The sequence below is a fragment of the Mycetomoellerius zeteki genome, unplaced genomic scaffold (assembly GCF_001594055.1).
Source record: "Mycetomoellerius zeteki isolate Tzet28-1 unplaced genomic scaffold, Tzet1.0 scaffold471, whole genome shotgun sequence".
In the NCBI taxonomy this organism is placed as follows: domain Eukaryota; kingdom Metazoa; phylum Arthropoda; class Insecta; order Hymenoptera; family Formicidae; genus Mycetomoellerius; species Mycetomoellerius zeteki.
Genome location: NW_017257470.1, coordinates 36,250 through 59,215, shown reverse-complemented (window position 1 = coordinate 59,215; position 22,966 = coordinate 36,250). Strand labels below are relative to the sequence as shown.

Genomic DNA, 22,966 nt, shown 5'->3' with positions numbered 1-22,966 from the left:
TTAAAGAGTCTTCAATGACACTAATTTCGAACAATCTTTCCATTTTCTATTCTTAATCTAAAATTTTAAAATTTAAAATATTTAACTATTTTGGCGAACGGCAATTCTACCATTGGTTCAGCCATTTTGAATTTTCAAATTCTAAGTTCGGATTCGGCATTAACAACCCCGAAAACCTTCTAATACTTCATTTCGCCGAAATCAAGAAACTTAGCATTTCCGTCCGCCATATTGGTTTCGCCATTTTGAATTTTTAATTCAATATAGTAATTTAATCAAATAGTAATTTAATAATAAATTCGTAAATCAAAATCATTACTTTTATAATATTTATTATAACCAAAATGATATTTATTAAAAGCGTTTTCTACAAATGTAAAACAAAAAAAAGGAAGCAACATGTACCGAGATTAGATTAGCGTTCGAAAAAAAAGGATTATAAAATTGTTTATGGTAATTAACTAAAGATTTCCATTCGCCATAGTGACTCAACCACTTTGAAATTTCAAATTTTCAATCCGCCATAACGATGAGGTCAGTTTTCTAATGCAAACATTTAGAATATAAATTCGTAACAATATATTTCATAAAGTCTAAAAAGGAGAGTATAATGGAGCAGCGCGCGCGGAGCGTGCGCAGGGAATGTGCTAGTTTAAATAAAAAACGCATTGAAATTGTCAATTATATGAATCATAGCTATCAACTTATAAAAAATCTGTCATATAATTTTCACGAACACACATAATAAGTTAATTAATAAGTTAAATTGACTTCAGATACAAATATATGAATAAGAGAAATCAGTATAATAAAATAAATACTTAGAAGATTATCGCAAATTTTTTGCACTATTTCAAAATATGCATTGAATATTATCTAACACGATTTCAGTAAATAATTAATATACAATTTTTGTATTTCTTCTTTGCAGAGATATTGGGCCAACATTTTAGTACGGAATTATTTATGTTCTTCTTGGCTGCATTTGAAACGTCTGCTGTAACAATATCTAATACATTATATGAATTAGCTTTAAATCATACTATTCAAAACAGACTTCGCGAAGAAATAAGAAATACATACATAAAAAATAATGGAGAAATAACATTTGACGACATAAATATGATGTTCTATCTGGATGCAGTTTATAAAGGTAATTCATTCATTATAATTAATTTTAAAATAATTGATGTGAAATAAATCTTAGAGGAATATAAATCAGGAGATGCGGTAGCGTTTCCCGTTAAGTATTATATATTTTTGAAGTTTAGTACAATAAAAAATAATTATTGTATTATTATGAAAGGGACATTACTATATGTCACGAAAGAGACGCTACAGCGAATCCTTTACAGGAAGAAGTACGCTATTGTAATAAAAAAACATTATATTGTTTAAATAAATTGATATTATGAAAAAATGCATATATTGGTAAAGAATATAGACTTTTACAATTAAAATGAGATAATAACCATGTCCGTAAGTACACTTGATGCATAGATATGAATATATGCACATATTTTTCTTCTCTTTTCTCTCTCTCTCTCTCTCCCTCTTTCTGCACGATTTATATCATTTATGTCATTCAAACACGTCGATGTCGTTGACATCAACGTATTTGATCATCTTCGCAAAATCATGTCCCCTTTTGACAAATCTTTTCCTTTTTTGTTGAAACTTTTCTGTATCTTTTTCTGTACCTCTTTTGCACTTTCTTTTAACTTATTTTCTGCACTTTTTCTATACTTTTCTTCACTTTCCTATGATTCCGACATAATTTCTGTCTTGTTTCTCTCTTCATAGTATTGTTCATGGTGGAATCAAAAAGGTGAAGCATTCTGATGCACAGTAGACAGTAAAATAATTGCGGCTTCTAGTCAGACGCGATCGGCAATACGAAAAATAATCATGTGGCGAAATGTTATTTTCAAACGTATAATTTACTAAATTATTTATTTAACAATTTATTTAATTGAAACATGATCTTTTCACTTCATATCGTATAAATCTATTTTAAAATTAGCGACATGCCTATCAGCGACTCGTGCCCATTCTCGATTTCTGTCACACATTTCCGTCATGGCTAACATGTTCTTGAAATGCCATGCAATACCGATAGCATTTGATTGATCGAAATTCGCCCTATCATGCGCAATGCTTCCTTTCTGATTCCACCATGGTATTGTTTACCATAGCAAGAAGAATCAGCACGTCAACGGTGAAACTGCGATTATCGTATTCAATTGTTTGTTTTTTTTTTCATACTGTACAGAATATCGAAAATATACACAACCCCAAATAATGCAAATAATATCAAAATAACGTTTTATTAGTCAGAGAAAAGCATAAGAGCTAAATTGGCGCGTTCAGCGGTTCTAGGAGGATATCCAATTCCGGCGGTTCTAGTGTTAACTCTTCGCTTCTGAGCATTTGCTTCAGTTTTTCGCTCGGAGATTTGACGTTTGGTCGATTCACACCATTTGACTATCTGGTCTATCAGTAGCTGGCTTTCGATCTCTATTTCCTCACTAGAGTTACCGCTTACCAATACTATGATATTATCTGCGAAGCTATGAGAGCTAGATCGTTATGAAGCGATCATTGGCTTGCGTCTTCAATATTCTCAACAATTCGTCGAATAAGATTCCAGCAAGCCGGTCCAAGCACCAAGCTTTGCGGACATCCCTTTGTTGCCCGCTTTGATACTCTTGTATCACTAACTGAAAGGCTTATTTGCTTATTATCGAAGTAGCTTCGAAGAACTTTGAAGACATTCTTAGGACATATTCTCGTGATTTCAAGCTACTAAGCACTAAGGTCCACCAGACATTGTCAAAGGCGCCTGAGATGTCGAAGAGCAGCGCCATGGTGTACCTTCTTTCAAAGGTAGAGACCACGCGTCGCAGCTCCACGACCGCATCCTCCGTTGACTTCCCCGGTATAAATTCGAACTGTCGATCGGAAATCCTGCCCGGCGCCAATACCGTGTCCATTAGGCGTATTTTGAGAAGCTTTTCGAAGAGTTTCCCTATCACGGAGAGCAGGCGATTGGTCTGTAAGGTTTCGGGTCCTTTTCATCCTTATCCCCACCTTTCAGAAGGACTCGCAATGAGCCCTCCTTTCAGATCGTAGAGAAGACGGCCCATTGACAGCAACCATTAAACACTCTTAGGAATTGTTCAGGGATTTCTGTTATTGCAGCCTTTAATACTTTGACATCCACCAGATCTAGGCCTGGAGCTTTGTCATTTATAAATGTTTCAACCACCGTGGCCATTTCCCTATGAAAAACGGGGCATCGCCGTATCTAGCGTTATTCGTCACACAGTTCCTGCGTGTCCTCATGGCTTAGGTCGTCTGATATGTGTACATCAAACAAGCAGTTTGCTATTTCCTCTACGGTCATCATGAAGTATTCACTTTTAGCTTATTAGCCTGCTGCTTGTACACGAAACCCCATGGCTTCTCATTGCCACAATTTGACAAATTTTCTTCAGCTTTCAGATTTCATCTTCTTTATTGTCCTGCTATATTGCAGAGATGTTCAATACTCTTACATCATGACTCTAATTACTTGGCTTCTTTGATTTCTTCCTTCTTTTAATTCTTGAATCTCTTGTCTTTTGCGTCTTACCGCGTTTTTCATTTTGGTTAGTTCATGCGTCCACCACGGATTGGACTTCCCAGTCCTTTTTCTTGGCATCGATATTTCGTATGCCTCTAGGATAACTTCTTGAAGAGTTTCAATCATTCTCTCTGCTTCTCCTGCGGATCTCAGGCCGAGAATCTCAAGCCTCGATCCCGACAGATCCCTTTCAGGTTCTTATTGAATCGCTTTTAATTTTCCCGACGTATGTCGAACCTAGTGTTCGCGATCCTGTCATTCGCCACTTTTGGCACTCTCACCCGATCTTCACGCAGTTGTGATCACTAGTTGTCCATTCACGCCTCATTCCATTCGCCGACGAGCTTATTTGAGGTGATCCTAAGGTTAAATCTCTATAAAAGATGATTCCCTCCTCGTTTCATAGGTGGGCCCTTGATGGACTTTATTTATTTCTGGGCCAAATGCACGAATGAGATTCTCAAACTCCCTTTCTCTATCGTCAGTCTCTCGGAAGCCCCAGAGCGACGATCATGCGTTGGCATCTACCGCCACCAAAAACCTCTTTCCTCTCAGAGAGTGAAACACCATTTCGAGATGCTTGAGGTGCCTCTCAACTTCCTCACTGTACTGAAAGTAGTATGGTGTAGAATGAGAAGCCAGGCGCCTGTACTTCCACACATACGCAGTGCTAAGTTGCGAGATAAATATTATCTGGAGTCGAGGATTGCTGATCGCTACCAACGCCCATGGGCGTTCCGAGCGCTTTTTTGCAGCAATTTTTAGTCCCGTCCCTAATCCATAAAAGGTGTGACTCTCAACCTACTTCTTGACATAGTTCCTATAATAACAGGATGTCTAATCGCTTCTGGGTGACGAGCTGACGTACCTCATTCGTTACCACACCTGATCGCCCCAAATTCAGCTGCAGTATTCTAATATTCATGGATTTGGAGTAAGTAGTTGTCGTTTGGACATCTTGTTGTATGTCACATTTCTCTAGGACTATACTGACATTTTTAAGATTTGAGTCTTCGTTAATTTTTGTCACAAACCTATTCATTTTATATATGTGCTATTTTACCAAATTATCGAACCTTTCCAGTGTTATTTTTACAGCATGAAGATTACAGACCGTCCTCATCGGCTCTGTCCGAGTATCGCATCTTTCTACGATTACTCTAGCTTCTCAAAACTTTATCATGTTTGTCTTTAGTTTGTTTTCGTATAGTTTAATCCGACTGTCACACTTAACCAGAGCTATCTTTACACTGCGAAGAACGCTGGCTGCCCTTACAGACTCTGTTCGTGTATCGCATCTTTCTAGGATTACTCTGACACTTCAAAGATTTCTTATTTTCGATACCCTTCTATCCTTGGTATTCACTTTCCGCATTGTATTTTTGTTTTTCTCAACGAAAAGAGGCTTCAGGACACGTAACACGCCAATTTTAAGAGAGGGATCTCAAGTTGAATCACGACTATGAATACGACTCTTAGTTAGCTATGATCTTATATTCTACATATATTCTGCAAAAGAAAAAATTTAATTTCAGGAAACTAATAGCGAATTCGATTGGACGCACTCAAGGTGCACTGGTGCACATTAAAGCTGTCGTACACAAAATAACATAAATATATGTTTATAGATAAACACAGAAATCGATTAAATAGTGAAGTACTCAATACATTTTATTGTATTATTTAGGTAAAATATGCATTTCATAATTCGAAATATTTGCATTTCATTTTTACACTCAAATTTAATTAGTTACAATGGCTTCAATATGCATCAGTGCGCATTAGTGTTCCCAATCGGATTCGCCATAAGATACATTTAATTGTCATTATGATTATTGAAATAAATTATTTACAGAAACGTTACGAAAGTATCCATTAGTTGACCTACTTACGAGGCAGGCCTCATCAGCTTATACTTTTAGAAATTCTCAACTAACTGTCCCAAAAGGTCAAATAGTCAGTATACCTGTCCATGGTATTCATTCCGATCCAGATATATATCCTAAACCTGAAATTTATGATCCTGAGAGATTCATCGGTGAAGCAGCTCGATCCAGAAAATCAATGCATTACATACCTTTCGGATATGGCTCAAGAAATTGCATTGGTACGTAATAAAAAGCAATAATTTCAGATTAACAATAGATTGTAAATTAATAATATAACGATTATATGATAGAATTAAAGATGTTATTATTATTAGAAATATGCTGAAACTCCAATCAGCAAATATATTACCTTGATCTTGAAACATACAGCGAAATTTCAATAGTTGCTTTTAGACACAAGAGAAACTGAGTCTGAGGCTGAGTATTTCATACTCAAATTAATGACGTCACTACTTGCTTACTTTGGTAAAAAGTTATCACAATTTATAACCTCACTCTTTTTTAAAGTGAGTTTACAAGACTCATTAAAGCACATGATCTCGATTTTGTGCAGATTGTAGGTAAAAACTCAGTTGAATCTCACTTATCAGAATGCAAAAGAAACGTGCATTCAACTGAGTTATAGTTACAAGTGAGAATTATCTGAGAATCAGTAAATGGAAAGCAACTAATATTTCCATAAAAGTTTTATATTGCCGGTAATTTCTGAGTTTCTAATTGTTACTGATTGCAATAGTTGCATTTACATGTTCTTCTAATCCTTTAGCTACTGCTTCTTTTAAATTAATTTGATTCAGTAAAACTAAACCATTTTTGTTAAAGAAACTTTATTTTAATCTAATAAACGTATAAAAATAAACAAGACGATATTTCTTTCCCACAGTTTCTTTACAAGAAAGGTATGATTTTTTTCATTTAAGACTGTGTACCGTATTTGATCACGTCTATTGTTTATGCATATTGTGTGTATCAGAAGAGCACTTTATACATAATAATTTACTTTTATATGCTTGACAATTCATTTTCACAAAAAAGTATATTTCAAAACGACAAAGAGGTAGAAAGATCAATATATGAGATAGCAAATAGATTAAGATCATATAGAATTAGTTTATTAAGATGATAAAACGAATAAATAGAAAATTAGTGTTTTCAAGTACACAATAGTGGAACGTTTCGATTTTACTTACGAGGAAACCGCCGGAACTTACCCTCGCCGATTTTAATGCGTTTTCGATATGTTATAAAGCATGAAACAATATTTTTTGGTGCTTATCTGGAAGTTTAGAGATTTAGGGAGTGAAACACCCCCTCGAAAAAAAATCGGTTTTTTTTTCGAAGCGAATATCGTAAAAAGAGGTAGAAAAAATTTTACAAAATGAAAATTGAATGGCTTCAAGAGAACTTGGTTGTACTTCAATGGGATACCCTTCTGATTGAGCTGAAACTTTACAGATAATATTGTTACAATATATAGTGATTATTTATGAAGATCATATCTTCAGGTCTTTTTTATGTAGTTTAAATGTAAAAATAGGAAAGAAAAATTATGACGATAAGTATGCTGATTGGGGAAGACCTTTTCGATGACTGACCTCGGTATATGTTGTCATGATCCTGAGTACCCAGTTAAATATTCACAGAAAGTTCGATTCGTATTTCCAATGTGCCAAATATTCTGGCACAGTGAAAGAATCGTCACAAAATATACAAATGTCGATGAAATGTTCAGAATATTGTATGAACTCGTTGTATATATCACAAAATATATCGCGAGCGAGCGAGCAGTACACATCTGCGCGGACAGAGGGCCGTAGCGGAGAGCATTTACTCATTAACAAGAATCATTTGGGAGAGAATATAAGGAGTGCAGCATTTCGCCCGTAAAGTAAGCCCCAAAATTGGGCTTCAAGGACTCCAAGATGAAAGTATGAGTTTTTCAAAGCAAAATTTTACGTTCAATCCTGATACAGGGACGACTGAACATGGAATTTCTGGAAGAGTTAAAATTTTGCGGAACATTCTTGGTATTTGAACGTTGCTTTTACATTCCGTAAATATTTTGAAATATTCGGAATACTCTTGGAATAGTTTTTGGGGATTTTAGGAACCTTTTATGAATATTTCAAGAATATTTAGCGTTAGCTCCAAGAGGTTTTAGCCATCGCTCATTATTCGTTAAAAAATTGTTAACAAAAAATGAATAACGTCTTATTTTTGTTGTAAGGCAACTCCGGCAAATCCTTTTTTTACTTATAATAACGCAATCATAAACTTAAATAAGAATACGATGTGAAATATACAATAAAAATAGATAAAATATGTAAATAAATATTGTGCATGTGTGGGCGAAATATGCAAAAACATGCTTTTATGTGTGAAATATGCAAAAATATGCTGTAATATATAGGGCTCAAAATGCATAATTTCTTATAAAACAAATTTGTATTTAGTTTACTTCTTTATTAGTCAAATAAAAAAAAATGCCCTGTACATATTTTGCTCTATTGATAATATGTGTATGTCAAGATCAAGGTGATTGGAGTGAGATCACTTTTTCGGGATAGTTGTTTGTTATAGTGATAATAATTCTATTTTTGTTATATCAGTAACAGTTTTTATTACTATTATCACCATTTTATTATTATTATCATTTTGTCATTATTATTAACTTTTTACAGGTGAACGATTTGGCATATTACAAATCAAAATGGGACTCATTACTTTTTTACGAAATTATAAATTCGAAGTTTGTGAAAAAACCCCAAAAAAGTTAAAATATATTTCCTCAATACTTGTTCAACAACCCAACGAGATATATCTTAAAGTAACAAAAATCGAATAATACCTAATACATAATAACCTCTATATTTTGTAATAGCATTAACTACTTCTAAGAAATCCTATTCTGTAGACAAAATGATATAATAAACGGTTGAAATAAAATTGTGATTACGTGATGAACTATTAAACATTGTTATTATTTTCGGATTTATATAAAACACTGTTTTCCTAAAACTATTTGTTAAAGCGTAATTTTGTTTAATTAAAACTAAATAGCTTCGAAATACAATAAAATACAGTTCCAATATACTATACTTAAAAAACTGTAATTTTTTTTAGCAAAAATCAAAAAATAAAAGATTAACAAAAGATTAGGCTAATGAGAACACAACTATTTGGCGTGCAGACATCCAAAGAGTTAAATTTATAAGAACGTTGCATTTGACTTGCTATTATGAACTTTGTACGTTTCAGCCACATTTGAGGCCATCTTCAACGAAATACATATTTAACAAAACTCTGCACACTTTCACGTTTAAGACAAATTCTCGCTTATTATCCTAAATAGCTATATTATTCTGAATCCATCATGGTTCAACGCCAGTAATGATTCAGAGAAATTTGCAAAGGCCTTTAAGATAATAAGAATTAGAAAATAAAACTATTGTAACTGAAAGAAAGAAATTCACCGCAGGATAATAAGAATGAAATATATCCAATGTTGTATTTTTCGGTGCAACAAGATATAATTTTGGGGATTCGGTCTGCCTGAAGGGGTTGGGACTTGAGGAGCGCTGAGGATGGTGCACGAGGGGTGACGAGAGAACACTACAACTTTTCACAATTTTATTTGAAAACAACCTCCTTTCTTAACCCCTTTTACAATTATTCGGTTAATTATAATATTTAATATTCGCGTTAGTATTTCGTAGCTTATTCTTAATCGTTGCATTCACGCTCGCAATGATAATCAAAACGGTCGGTATCGCGGTTGTAATGTGACACCCGGCGTTCACGGCGCGCGTAACGTGTGTTATGTTTGCTTATCGAAACGAACTCCCCGGTCTGCGATTAGGCAGCCGAATATAAAGAAATCGCGGTGTCTTATTACGATTTCTGATATGACCATATATGGTCATCTAATATTAGAAGTGCAAGATAGGCCGTGTTTGTGGAACCGAAGATTAGATATAAAAATGAAAGGAATGAACGTAATACAAAAAGCTTGGGAAGCAGTTGGTAAAGTCCTCGGTATGTATATTTACATTCTTTTTACATTTTATTTGCTGTAAGTTTAAAAATTGTTACACTTATTACTTAATATAATATATTTAACATATTAATCTATCATTTCTACTTGCTGCGTTCGAAAACGCTATTAATCTCATTCTATATATACAGGGTGTTTGTAAACTTTCGAGACACCCATCATGAATAGGTAGAGCGGACCGAACTGAGTCGAAAAGTCTTGTACCATTTTGCAGTTTGCGCAATAGTTAACGAGATATTAATGTTTAAAAATAGCCGAATAAGAGCGTCCGGCCGGTCTACTGCTGCCGAATGTACAATCCAACGTCCCCAGGTCATCCCCGCTCCTCGCGGCCCGGTCGGCGCGTCATGCGTTGGTGGGGACGGTGGGCCGTTCTTCCGGCAGCAGTAAGCCGGCCGGACGCTCTTATTCGGCTATCTTTAAACATTAATATCTCGTTAACTATTGCGCAAACTGCAAAATGGTACAAAACTTTTCGACTCAGTTCGATTCGCTCTACCTGCTCATGACGGGTGTCTCGGAAGTTTACAAACACCTTATATATACAGAATGAGATTAATAACGTTTTCGAACGCAGTGGGTTTGAACCCGACCCAGGTCGGTTAACCCATGTTTGATCCGAAAATATTATGACCTCGTCCAATCAGAAATCAAAGTAGAGCATGTGACGTCATTGATCCGACCCGGGTCAGGTTCAAACCCATTCCATTCGCAAACGCTATAAGAAATCAGGTCAAACTTTATAAACTTATCTTAGATATTAAATAATAAAAAAAGTTCATATACATGTAGATTCGGAAAACCTTTTCTAAATTATGCTAAATTAAATTCTAATTTAAACTTTCGTGTCCAACTTGAATGTCAAATGTATTTATATAAATATGTGTAACAAAAATATTTTCATTAATATTTTTTAGGACGTTTAGCAACATACAAATGGTCAAAGACATAAATGAAAAATCATCTGGATCCAAGAAAGAATACAAATGAAGTTGACATAGAACAGACAGAACTTCCCCACCTTTACTTAAGAAGTAATAAAATTAATATTTATATTTTTATGACATATGCTGGCAGTATATCTCAACACCAAACATGGGACATCAAATGCTGACTTTTCTTAAATTTTTTACAATTGTTTGTAAAATACATTTAAATGTAAAGAAATCTATTATTTTTAGCTCTTAAATTGATTTTTAAATAACAAATAACCGAGAAATTTGAGAAAAATCCGTGTCTGACATTCTCCGAGGTTTACTTGTGAGACTTGTTACAATACATTATTGCTATTTTATTTTCCGTAGCTGTGAAGGATAATAAATACAGTATGTGTGTGTTATTATCACCACCGTCAAACTGCGCAACATGATACTTTCTTTCCTTTGTCAACATCATCACCTAATCGAAGTTTAACTCCACGTCATGCGGCTTACAAAAGAGAAAAAAATCAGAAAAAATATTAATATTATTTCTAAAGTTAAGAAGGTCTATAAAGAAAATTGATCTTGATAAATTCGAATTTTGACGTTTTGTAACTTTATTAAAACGCGATTGGAAAAATTAGACCGGCGATATTATTTAAGAGCAACACATAACATTATGAATGAACTGATGAAACTTGAAATGAGAGTTGAAGAAAAAACATTCGGCAAATAAATATTTTATTTTTACATTTTTTTTTAACTGATAAGATTTTAATCAAAAGCCTTGTTCTTTTTAGCTGAACTTCCTTTATTGAATTTCTTTTTTTTATATTTATATTAAAGAACATAATATTAAATAATTTTACATTAAAAAAATACAATGTAGAAGTACAAAGAGAAGAATAAGTACAAAGAAAAAGTGCAATGTAGAAGATTTTTCTTTTTCTAATTAATTTTATTATTAAAGTTTAAATAAGTTTATGTAATTACTTAGAGGTAGGAAATATTTTATTTTTTATTTTAATTAAAGGTCTTTGATTTTGACATCTGTTCCTTATCATCTTCTTGAAAATATAGAAAATCAACAAATGTTTTTAATGGTACTTCATAACTCTTCATACGAAATACAAACGATTCCATGTATAAACTTTGTTGAATTTAGATCCGGTTAATTATTTCGGTCAAGTACATGGTCAAAAAAAGAATGATTAATTGTAATTAATAGAATGACTCACAAACCTTTTTATTTGCACTTCAAAACTCTTCATACGAAATACAAACGATAATAATTATTACAACCGGATGTTTTGTCCGGTCACGTACATACGAATCGGTCTTGAAATAAGAACGGACTATGAATACTGGCCTTTTGTTAACAACCAATCATGTTCATTTGCTCGTCGAGCAAACTAGCCGCTTCGTGACTTGAACGCGCTCATTAGCTGCCATCAGCTCGACTATCTCTGTAAGCATTCGTTATCGATGACCATACTCCGAGTTCTCGTAAAGTTTGCCCGCGTACCGGTTACGCAGTTTACGCGTGTAATAACGGAAATTATTCACATCGTACTAGCAAACGTTTCTTGCATCTTGTGAACTCAAAGATTTCGTCTTGTGGAGCACCGTTTTGAGAAACTGATCAAGGTACGTACGTGCTCACGACGTGATTAACGTTTCGCTGAAAAAAATCTGCCTTTCTATCACATCAATGTAACCAGACAGGTATCAAATTCTTACTCATTTTTTCTTCTCAACAATTTAAATATCTCTCGAGGTTCGTAAGTTGTAGAAGTAATTAACGAGGGTGAAGGGGACAGTATCCTGTTTTTGTTTGCAATAATATTATTTGTGACTATAGTGTGTGCCTTCCAACAAGCGACACAATGCGACACAGTGATCGTGTCATCTTTGTTAACATCGGCAAACAATAAGGATGTAATGATCCATTGGGTGCATCCAGAAGCACGACCGTTCATTGAGCTCTTGCATCTTATTGGCATATTCCATTAGAGCTAAAAATATAGACCAAACAGGTACAAGAGCTCACTGAGCACTCAGTGAGCGATTATAGTACTGAATGCACCCATTGTTACACCGTGTCATTTGTGTCGCTTATTGGAAGGCACACACTAGGTATGTTGGATATCAATGTGGTAAATAACAACTATCAAGTACACTTTGTTACACTTTCTGCACTTAACATAAAATAGTTCGGGATAGAGAAGGAAAGCAAAAAGATTTTGAGAGAGATAATGGCTGCGTTCAACAGAGAAAGCAGCTTTGCAACTGTTGTAAAATTCTTCAATACGATTGGTTCTTGCTTTTGGTTCCTTACAGATCTAAACGTATAAACCAATCATATTAAAGAATTTTACAACAGTTGCAAAGCTGTTTTCTCTGCTGAACGCAGCCAATATCATATTAAATGTTAAATGTGTTCTTTGATACTCATATAGAAGAAGGGTTTCTTTACGTTTGAGGAAAATGACGAATGTCATTCTTTCGATAGTGAAGTAAACCGTTGTGAAGGACATTTTTAAGGTTAGGAGAGCTGTTGTATCACGACAGAGTAAACGCGCGGAATTGTAACGAGACAATAAATTATTTGAATAAATTTATTATAATTTTTACGGGTTTTTTCATGACGAATTTTGAAGCTATGAACGTTTTTCTACTTTGCTAAAATGATAAATTTTCTGTATCAAGATTGAAATGTAAAAAACTAGTAGCATATTGTTACGCGCAGGTATTTTTTCGATTTTTTAAAAATTTAGACACTTATAATTTATACTTTTTATATTTATTTATGTAATATCTAATAATATGTATTTTAATTGAAAATTAATGTTTAAGTTTTAATAAACTATTTAAAAAAAAAAATGTTTTACATAGTTATTTAATTTTTAATAGAAATTAAATAACTATGTAAAACATTTTTTTTTCCGATAATGATGAAATCGAGATTTTTTACATAGTATCAAGCATCAGTATGGAAAATTACGTGCTAAAATCTTAAAAATGACGAAGGTAAAATATAAACAATTTTTAATATACAATATTACATACAATGATTTTTTGCAGTATTTTTATTGCTGTCAGTTTCAATATAACAAACAACAAAGGTCGCATAAAAAAATACAACAATTGAGAATGTGTCGTTAGAAAAATGTTTTCCACAAAAGCATCGAGCGAATTCTTAACTGTTAATGGACGAAATGCAGTTGCGATCCTTTCATGCAGGATGTACATATATACTATGCGTAATTACTTCACCTATATAATCGCTGGAACAAGTTGTAGCAAAAACAAGCTCTTTTTAGCTGAAAAAAGTTGTATACAGGTTGAGGTGCTATTTAAAGCGTGATTAATTTCTCAAAATATTGAAATTGTAGGACACACACAAAACAAAATATGTGAATTAACAAGTACATAATTCTCGAGGGGGACATTTAGTAGTTATATCATTTTTCTAAGAGAAATTAATATGTTGCACTTTATTTACCTCGCTCCTGTATACTCTACTAACAATTTTATTTCACACTTTACGGATATACTTATTGTTCTAATAGTGAGGCGTTTGGATTACATTATAGGCAACTATATATCAGAAAATTATATTCTGATATAAACAACTTTTTTACTATTGTTTTCATTATATAAATAAGAGGCGTGATTGTGCAGAATGGCAATCAAAAGTTGATATTAAATGCGGAGATTGTATGAAAAAGAGAAATTAATTATGAAAAATATAATTACAGTTAAAATTTTTACGTTTTTTTTTTTCAGATGTCTGCAACATACAAATTGATTAGCGAATATTTACGCGAGTATAGCAATATTTATATAAATATATTAATAAAAACCGAATCAAGTTTCAAAAACTAATTTAATTCTAGTCTATAACATTCATAATAAGCATTATTTGTTATATTTCTTTGTAGCATATTTGAGACTAATTCCTGAGTCATTTCCCCGGCAAAAATAAAAATCAGAGCATAAGCCAAATGTAAAGGAAGAGTATTGGCCATTCTACAATAAGCCATTAGTAATAAATCAGAAGCTAAAAATTGATCAATCATACAGTCAAATGTAAGAAGAATAATTGACTATGATGGTCAATTTTTAGTTTTTGACTTCTGATTTATTACTAATAGTTTATTATAGAATGTGTATATCAGAAAATGTCCACGAGACTTCTAGGAAACATAAGAAACAGCGAGAAGCGTTTATTTAAAGATTTATTTTATTTTATTTAAAGAAATTTAAAGAAAAAAACCGCTTGTTTTATGTTCAGCAATTTACTCTTGGGAGAAGTTTCATTGCACTTCTGTTAAGCTGGAAACAATGAAAAGCACAGACAATAGGAACAAATTTCAACCTATCAGAAACCATGTATACAGAATGGACGCTTTCTGAAGTTCAAATCTCTTATTCCCTATTCCTATTGTCTGTGTTTTTCATTGTGTTTCCAGATTTACTCTTCCTTTACATTCAGCTTATGCTCCGATTTTTATTTTCACCAGGGTTACCTGCACCAACAAGAATATCAGCCGAAAAAATGAGGGGGAAAACGTTTGTCTTCTTATATTATGACATCTTGTTTTTTTATATGAGTATATTAGGCTTGCTCATTTGTCTTTTAAACTTGAGACATAATCGAAAAAGTAATAGAAGCAGGTAATAGAAACAGCAAATAACAGATTTCAATTTATCAAAGTTATCAAGAACTAATGTATATAAGAATACATGGAATATTTTGATAGATTGAGCTCTGTTATTGCCTGTTTCTATTGTCTTTATTTTTCAATTGTGTCTCGGGCTGTGTTTTCTTAGCGAGCTTATTTAATTACTTGCAGTAAATAAATTGAATGCAGAAGAATATAAATTTTTAAATGCATTCACTGATTCTACAAAGCGTCGATCAATCAGGCGCGCTTTAAAACTTTTTATCTTCTTAAATTCAAGTTTTTTCGATTGAGAGCGAATATTTATGCAAACGATATCAATTATATAAAATAGGCACATGACACGATCGCCTTCGAGAGGGTCATTTCTGGATTCAACTTTCTCAAAAAGTATTATCTTATAGTTCTCCATTGCAATTTGCGATTCTTTTCAAGGTTTCAGAAGATTTCAATTCCTATAAATATGATTATCTCAAATCTTGGAAATTCATACTCTTGGAATCTATATTTTAACAGGAGATAAACACTCGAGATTATTAAGTTGATGCAAACAGTTTGTTGTATTTACCAAGTAAAATTAAAGACGAAATCGTGTAGTTTTGAAAAGCATTTGTTGTGTCTTGTAGAAGATTACAGCACAACTCGATTATGAAACAAATCTCTTGCGCCAACTTGATACTTGAGAAAAATATCAAGATGTTAGCTGAAAGAAACGCATAACATCGAAATCGTAAAACATCGAAACTCTCAGAAATGACCTTAGACCTCGAAGGCGTCCCACTGCTACGCTATCATGGCAGCGATCGGACTGAAACGCATGATTTTACTCAGAAGGATCCAGGCTACTGATGCAAGGGCACAGAGGGTGACTCCACCCCATCCCAAGTCCATACTCCATGCGGTAGTAACTCTCCTGGCCTTGAGAATGCTGCGAAGAACAGGCATACCGATTACGCCATCTTCTATTGATTTGGTCCCGCGATCCTGAACTCTCTTGAAGTGAATGATCGTGAGCGTGAACAGCGCGAATGTTGCTAGAATGAAATAGAGTGATTCCTAGCTTAATCACCATTGTTTAATACTTTAATAGCTGCGCTATATACATACATGGCAATTAAGTTCATACACTGAAAAAAAAGATTGGCTGCTGCAGCAATTTTTGGTTGCGACAGCCAACTTTTGGTTGCGTTAGCCTATCCGCAATGTCAGTATAGAATTTCAATAGGCTAACACAACCAAAAATTGACTGATGCAACCAATTAAAAATGCTATGCCATATTTTACCATCTAATTTGCTGCAGCAGCCAATCTTTTTTTTCAGTGTAGATATATTTTTTTTATTCCAACATCACATTTTAAATTATGATCTAGATTAGTTTACTAAGTGATTAATATAGATAATTGTACCTGCAAGGAGATACATTACTCCTGTCACGAGCACGGCCGATATCTGATGCCTGCATAATCCAAAAAATCCTATAAGTGCAGCGCATCCTAAGATGATTAGACACACCAGAGAGCACGAGATACTCAGATTTTGCATTCCTGAAGCAGATTATTAAAATGATCAATTAATGAAATTCGTGATAAATATTCATATGAAATATAGCGATATTTTATCGAAGAATAAAATAGTTTATTATAGAATAAAATTTGTTGCGCTTCAATTAAATGTTATTTACAATTTACTTACGATTTTGCCAAGCTCCGCGCGCCTCTACGTGAGCTTCGCTTGGTGTTAAGTAATTGACGCATCTTTTTTGCGGGAAACCCACCTGACTTAACAGCTGTATCTCTTCCTCTAGAACAACAAGTATGATTCGTTGATAATTTAATGTTTGTTTCTTTCCATTAAAATAAATAAAATTATATAGAAAACTATGTTACTTTCGATATCGATCAAAATTATCGCCAGAAAATAGAATTAGAATTCTTTAATTTAAATTTTATTGAGAAAATTTATTAAAATTTTTAGGCTCTTCCAGATTCCATTTCTAAACGTTATCTTTCGATTAAAAGAAATTAAATTGCCAAATCACAAATATCATGTGCATTATCATACTTTTGATATATTCTTTGATTTGATAGATTTGACTGTAGGAAATTTTAACACCTTGGCTGGATGTAAATGTCACGCGCAAAGGTGGTGCAGGCAGTACTAGGCAGTGCTTGGCGTGTTCAGATCTTATGAACGTAATTCCGGCAAAAATAACTAAATGAGACAATTACGACCCCGAATTTTTCAAGTACTCTTCAAGGTTGCACCCGTTCGATTAAACGAAAAGTAGTATATCAAGCCCGTGTAGTAGCATTAGGCATCGTAAATACTTTAACATTTCATTAAATGGGCACTTTTTCTATTAATCGTGTTTCTAGATATTGAGTATTTTCCAGTTCTACTATATTTTATTTACGGACTTCTTGGTCTATTTGAAGTCAGTTTTTATTATACTTTAATGAAAAATAATGTCTTTAAAGAAAAATTGACTAAGATATGATACTTATCGTGTTTCGTGGAAATGCAATAAATATATTACGCTGGAATTTTGTCAGATATTACCTTGTCTATATTGCACGTACACGTGACTATATTTAGATGCCACCTTGACTCTGGTCAGAGATATCGAACCGTCGAATCGCACAATTTAAGCACAGTATCCTTACGATCGCGTGACCGTGATTTTTGCTTTTGTGGATTGAGCAATACCATATCATATTAGATCCAAACTTCATTCGTATACCGATTCATAAGGCCGATAATGTTTCTATTAGCATGAGCAAGAAAATACGAAACGTTGATTATATCCATATCATAATAAGATCTAGATATTAGAAAGAATAGCATGATTTAACGTTGCATCCATAAATGATCGCGAATTTTTATTTTTATTTATCTTTGTAAAGAAAATTCCTTTTAATTTGCATTTCTTTTCATCAATTATTTTCTCATTATTACTCTATCAGTGTATTTAATAATAACATTATTAGTTTTTTATTAGTATCAATATTTAGTATTTATTAGTTTTAATATCACGATTGAAATTGCCACAACTAAAAACATCCGTAATGATAATTTAGTAAGTTGAATACGTCATGGAATAAGCTGGAAACATTAGGGTCCGTATTCATAGTCGTGAAAATATAATATATTTAAATCCTGAAGCGTGTACAAAAGATATATGTGCAGTTCTAAGTCTAATAAGTTTTAACATTATAAAAATAATGACGGTTTATACCTGACAATGAAACACACATAATCCAAATGCCGCCATGCATAGGAACTAAGAAGGTTGAACTTTTGGCGACACGATGTTTATTTTGATGATTAACGGAAGATTCGAGCCTTGCCACTTGACCGTTCAGGTACCACGTGAGGTTGACGTTTGCATGGATCAGATCTTCCCTGTCCCAGTTGATTTCTTCCCAGTGGTCCGACATTATTGCACTGCATAGCAGCCCCGTTGCTGAGAAATGATAAAGGAAGATGTAATTATTGAATTGCTTATTTTTCTATTAAGTCCCGGTCCATAATAAAAATTTCCTTTCTAAAAAGAATGAGACGGGAGGGTTGAAAAGTTTTTTGAAAATCAAATTGAAGCTGAACAATTTAGAATAATTTTGTTCTCAACTTTTTGGTGAGATACATCTTTTGCACCAGCTTCTTCAAAAAATATATATATCAATAGAGAAACTATGTTGATCTTTACACTTCTCACGAGTCGAGACGTCAGTCTCTTCCGGGACGCGGTGCCGGTCTCTTCGTCTTTTTACCTGCGACGGTCAGTACGAGGGTGACGAAGAGAAAGACGAGGCGCGAAGCGGGGCCCCGGGGCACGCGGGTCGGCTCCATCTGCTCTCGGACGGCGGCGCCCAGGGCGACGCCTGCAACGCGACGCTCGCGTCTCCCGACTCGTTACTGGCTGACATATGCCCTTGGAACCTGCTCTTTCTCGCTTTCTCTCCCCGGCATCCTCGCGATGCGGACGCCCTCCACCCTTCTACGTTGAAGCGCCACGACGAATCGACCCACAGACAGCCACCCGATTTCTCTCCTTCCCCACCCGCGGATGCTGCGGATGTCCACCTTAACACCCACTCACCCCTTCTGCATCTTCTGAAACAATTACATATACGAGTAAAGCTCGCGTCGCGCTAAACATTGGAAACTAAATTCACAGTCGAATCTTATATTTGACACCGTCTTAAGTAGAGTCTTAAGATGTCATGAATTAAGCAGAGGCCGGTATTCATAATCGGTTCTTATTTTAAGGCCGTCTTAAAGTCGCTAATGCGGCCTTCTGATTGGTTCATGACTTTAAGATTGTACTTAAGACGGTCTTGAAAAATGAACTGATTATGAATACCGGCCATAGTCAATTTTTATATTTCAAGACCGTCTTAAGTACAATCTTAAGAAGTCATGACCAATCTTAAGACGCTAATGTTCAAGTCTGGCCGGTATTCATAATCAGTTCATTTTTCAAGACCGTCTTAAGTACAATCTTAAAGTCATGAACCAATCAGAGAGCCGCGTTAGCGTATTAAGACATTACTTAAGATGGTTTTGAAATAAGAACCGACTATGAATACCGGTCTCTGATTAGTTCGTGATATCTCAAGACTGAACTTAAGACGGTCTTGAAGATATGAACTAACAATGGCTGCGTTCAGCAGAAAAAGCAGTTTTGCAACTGTTATAAAATTCTTTAATATGATTGGTCTTGCCCTTAGTTCCTCATTGGATCTAAATGTATAAACCAATCATATTCAAGAATTTTACAACAGTTGCAAATCTGCTTTCTCTGCTGAATGCAGCCTATGAATACCGGCCTATGAATACCGTCATAAGATTCCTTACAAGTCGTCGTAGATCAAAGATCGGCACAGTAATTAAATTCGTAGATAAAATGAATTTTAATTTCAAGTCACCACAATTAATGTTTATCTCTTTCGAGAGAAAAGATGCTTGTTTGCATCTATATACAGGGTGTCTCGTAAGTTTTTGCCAAGCACTTTTGTGTAGATAGAGCAGACTAAACTGAGTCGAAAAGTCCTGTACCATTTTACAATTTTCGCAATGGTTAACGAGATATTAATTACTAAAAATCGTTGAATATTGGTTTTCAATAATTTTTTACTCAAATATTATCAACTTTACAGAAAAACGGTAATTATTTAGATCAAGGGTTGGAGGTTTTTCAGGGTGATGACCTTGACAACATATGTGAAGGTCGCGGTCGTTGGCGCGGCATCCCCTACAGTGCACAACTACCAAACATTTTAAAGCAGGGAATGAATTCTCGTGTTATATAGTTGAACTTTTTTTGTTAATAACTTTTTAACGAAGGACGACCGCCACCTAAAATCTGTCGGAGGTCACTCGGGGCCATGACCTTGACAACATATGTCAAGGTTAAGGTCATCGGCGGGGTGTTCCTTAATCTAAATAATTACCGAATTTTTTAATACCGTATTTCCTCTTGTTAAAAATAAGAAAACGCAGTACTAAAAAGTTGATAAAAAATTCTGAAAAAATTCTTTGAATTTTATGAGAAGAAAATAAATTTTCTCTTTTGTCTCTTGCAGTTTTTCTGTAAAGTTGATAGTATTTGAGTAAAAAATTATTGATGACCAATATTCGGCAATATTTAGTAATTAATATCTTATTAACTATTGCGAAAATTGCAAAATGGTAGAGGACTTTTCGACTCAGTTTAGTCCGCTCTATTTACACAAAAGCGCTTGGCAAAAACTTACGGGACATCCTGTATATACATTCGTTAATACATACACACACACACTCTCTCTCTCTCTCTCTCTCTCTCTCTCCCCCCCTCCCTCCCTCCCTCCCTTCCTCTTCCTCTCTCTCAACTTATCTGGTTTAGAAATATTTATGTGTAATCTGATGTGAGCCTATAATGCTACAAATACATATTATTTGAAGCCGACACAATATTAAGAGGTACAAAAATTCGTTAAATTCAGTTTTTGATGTTGTAAAAAGATCATAGCTTAATAGAGATTTTTCTGGTTACTTATCGGATTATTATCGATTACTTATAGGAAATAACCAGACTTTTCTGGTTATTTCCTATTCTAAGCGAAACGTTCTCTATCGTCACTTGACCGATTTTACTTTGATTTTACCGATATAGTTTGCGTACATTGTTAACATTTTTTGCTTTTGTTACCGTTTTAAAAATATATATGCAAATTATATGATACTATATAAATATTCTCTTTTTCTCGTTTCTTAGATGGCCGACGTATCGGAGGAAGTGCCGATCAAGGATGCCGCGACAGCAATCTCTCAGGGTAAACGCCACCTCCTGGTACGCGATTATCATCTCGCAGTAGCCGTCTTAGCTCGTGCGTGCGAGCTTCTTGCTCAGGAGCATGGAGAGACCGGCGACGAGATGGGTGAACTCTATCTACTTTACGGACGAGCTCTTTTGGGTCTGGCACGTGAAGAGGCGGGAGTGTTAGGTGGTGGTGTGCCCGGATCCGAGGAAGTCAGTCAGGATGAGCAAGGTGAAGATGAGGAGGAAGAAAATGAGGAGGGAGCCGTAACCGAAGGCAATCATACAGAAAGTAGCTCTTGCACATCAAACGGCAAAGAGAATGATAAGCAAGAGATAAAAGATGAGGAGAAAGAGGATGAAGAACCGAAGGACTCAAAAGACACGAAAGTTGAAGAATTTGAAGGACTCGCAAAGGATGAAAAGAAGGAAGAGTCTGATAAGATGGTGGACAATAAGATTGAAGAACAGAACAAGCAAAGAGAAGAAATTCCTGGCTGTAGTCGAGATTTTGACCTGCATAATGGCGAAGCTTCTGGTAGTGGTTTGAACAGAAAAAAAGAAGAAGATGAAGAGGCGGAAGAAGAAGATGTTGAAAAGGAAAATGACGAGGACGAAATCAACAATCTACAGGTGATTTATCTAGAGTCTAGACTAATTATGTGTTAGAAGACTCACTTAAGTTGTATCGAATACTTTTGCTTGTTGTCGAATTGAGTTATCCAAGTTTAATTGTTAATTCAACGTTTCTATCTATTGATAAATTTTGAATCAGTTATGATTCTAATATCTAATTTCTGTTTCTAGATTGCATGGGAAGTCTTAGAACTAGCGAAATTGGTGTTAGTAAAACGCGGACCTCCAGGCTGGAAGTTTTTGGCTGAAGCTTATCGCCTTCTGGGCGAGGTTGCGATGGAGGGTAGCAACCATGAAAGCGCACTGATCGATTTCAAGGCCTGTTTGAATCTTCTGGAGAAAATGACTCCACGCGATCATCGTGCGATCGCCGAGATTCATTATCAGCTCGGATTGGCGCATGCGATGGCGAACAACTTTGACATTAGCATTGAACAATTCAACCAGGCGTCTGCGCTGTTGGAAGCAAAGATTGTGCATTTGAAGACTTTGCAAGATGATCCACCCCAATCTGATGATCCATTCTACACCGTTGAAGGAGAGATCAAGGAACTGCAGGAACTTCTTCCAGAGATTCAAGAAAAAATCGCAGATATTAATGATCTGAAGAAAGAAGCCAATGTGCTCAAAGAGATTAAAGAAGAGAGATTGAATGGATGTTCTAGTGACGGTGAAGCGAATGAGGCTTCTGGAAGTGGTAGTAGTAGTAGTAAGTCGAAACCTGCCAGCGATATATCACATCTGGTAAGAAAAAAGCGCAAAGCGGAGGACGAAGAGGAGACTGCTTCTCTTTGTAAGAAACCGATGCAGGAAAAGGAAGCGTGAAAAGTGCGAGTATCTGTTTTTTCATAATAA

The 22,966-nt window shown here is 34.7% G+C and overlaps 3 protein-coding genes across 5 annotated transcripts in view; 2 read left to right on the top strand and 1 right to left on the bottom strand.

The window, feature by feature from the left end:
• LOC108727200 (cytochrome P450 6B5) overlaps positions 1–8,456 on the top strand; it is a 22,367-nt gene extending 13,911 nt beyond the window's left edge. Inside the window, exons 4-6 of the mRNA XM_018455204.1 lie at positions 932–1,153; positions 5,481–5,732; positions 8,196–8,456. Of these exons, the coding sequence (XP_018310706.1) occupies positions 932–1,153; positions 5,481–5,732; positions 8,196–8,359 (638 nt within the window). The 3' untranslated portion in view covers positions 8,360–8,456. The remainder of the gene's footprint in view (positions 1–931; positions 1,154–5,480; positions 5,733–8,195) is intronic.
• LOC108727202 (uncharacterized) lies at positions 1,684–19,383 on the bottom strand. 3 transcript variants are annotated; one of them, XR_001936837.1, is made up of 6 exons: positions 18,948–19,320; positions 18,413–18,640; positions 16,870–16,977; positions 16,584–16,721; positions 15,012–16,210; positions 1,684–1,694 (listed from the first exon to the last, which is right to left on the bottom strand). XR_001936837.1 is itself a non-coding variant. In XM_018455206.1 (6 exons), exons 2-6 carry the CDS (start codon positions 19,024–19,026, stop codon positions 15,960–15,962), a joined length of 804 nt encoding a protein of 267 aa, XP_018310708.1. In that variant the 5' UTR covers positions 19,027–19,290; positions 19,353–19,383; the 3' UTR covers positions 14,922–15,959. The 3 variants fall into 3 exon arrangements, 2 of the variants coding, with proteins under 2 accessions (XP_018310708.1, XP_018310710.1); XM_018455206.1 differs by lacking the exon at positions 1,684–1,694 and adding an exon at positions 19,353–19,383 and having other exon boundaries at positions 14,922–16,210; positions 18,948–19,290; XM_018455208.1 differs by lacking the exon at positions 1,684–1,694 and having other exon boundaries at positions 14,922–16,210; positions 18,884–18,963.
• Positions 11,981–22,966, top strand: Nasp (Nuclear autoantigenic sperm protein). The gene is made up of 3 exons (XM_018455205.1): positions 11,981–12,135; positions 21,434–22,108; positions 22,283–22,966. Exons 2-3 carry the CDS (start codon positions 21,434–21,436, stop codon positions 22,934–22,936), a joined length of 1,329 nt encoding a protein of 442 aa, XP_018310707.1. The 5' UTR covers positions 11,981–12,135; the 3' UTR covers positions 22,937–22,966.

Excerpts from the sequence above, each read along its gene's own strand:
- LOC108727202 (XM_018455206.1), bottom strand. The coding sequence starts at position 19,026 with ATGGAGCCGACCCGCGTGCCCCGGGGCCCCGCTTCGCGCCTCGTCTTT. Across the intron at positions 16,722-16,869 it reads GCGCGGAGCTTGGCAAAATC|GAATGCAAAATCTGAGTATC; the intron begins GTAAGTAAATTG and ends AATCTGCTTCAG. Across the intron at positions 16,211-16,583 it reads AGTAATGTATCTCCTTGCAG|CAACATTCGCGCTGTTCACG; the intron begins GTACAATTATCT and ends ATTTCATTCTAG.
- Nasp (XM_018455205.1), top strand. The coding sequence starts at position 21,434 with ATGGCCGACGTATCGGAGGAAGTGCCGATCAAGGATGCCGCGACAGCA. Across the intron at positions 22,109-22,282 it reads ACGAAATCAACAATCTACAG|ATTGCATGGGAAGTCTTAGA; the intron begins GTGATTTATCTA and ends TTCTGTTTCTAG.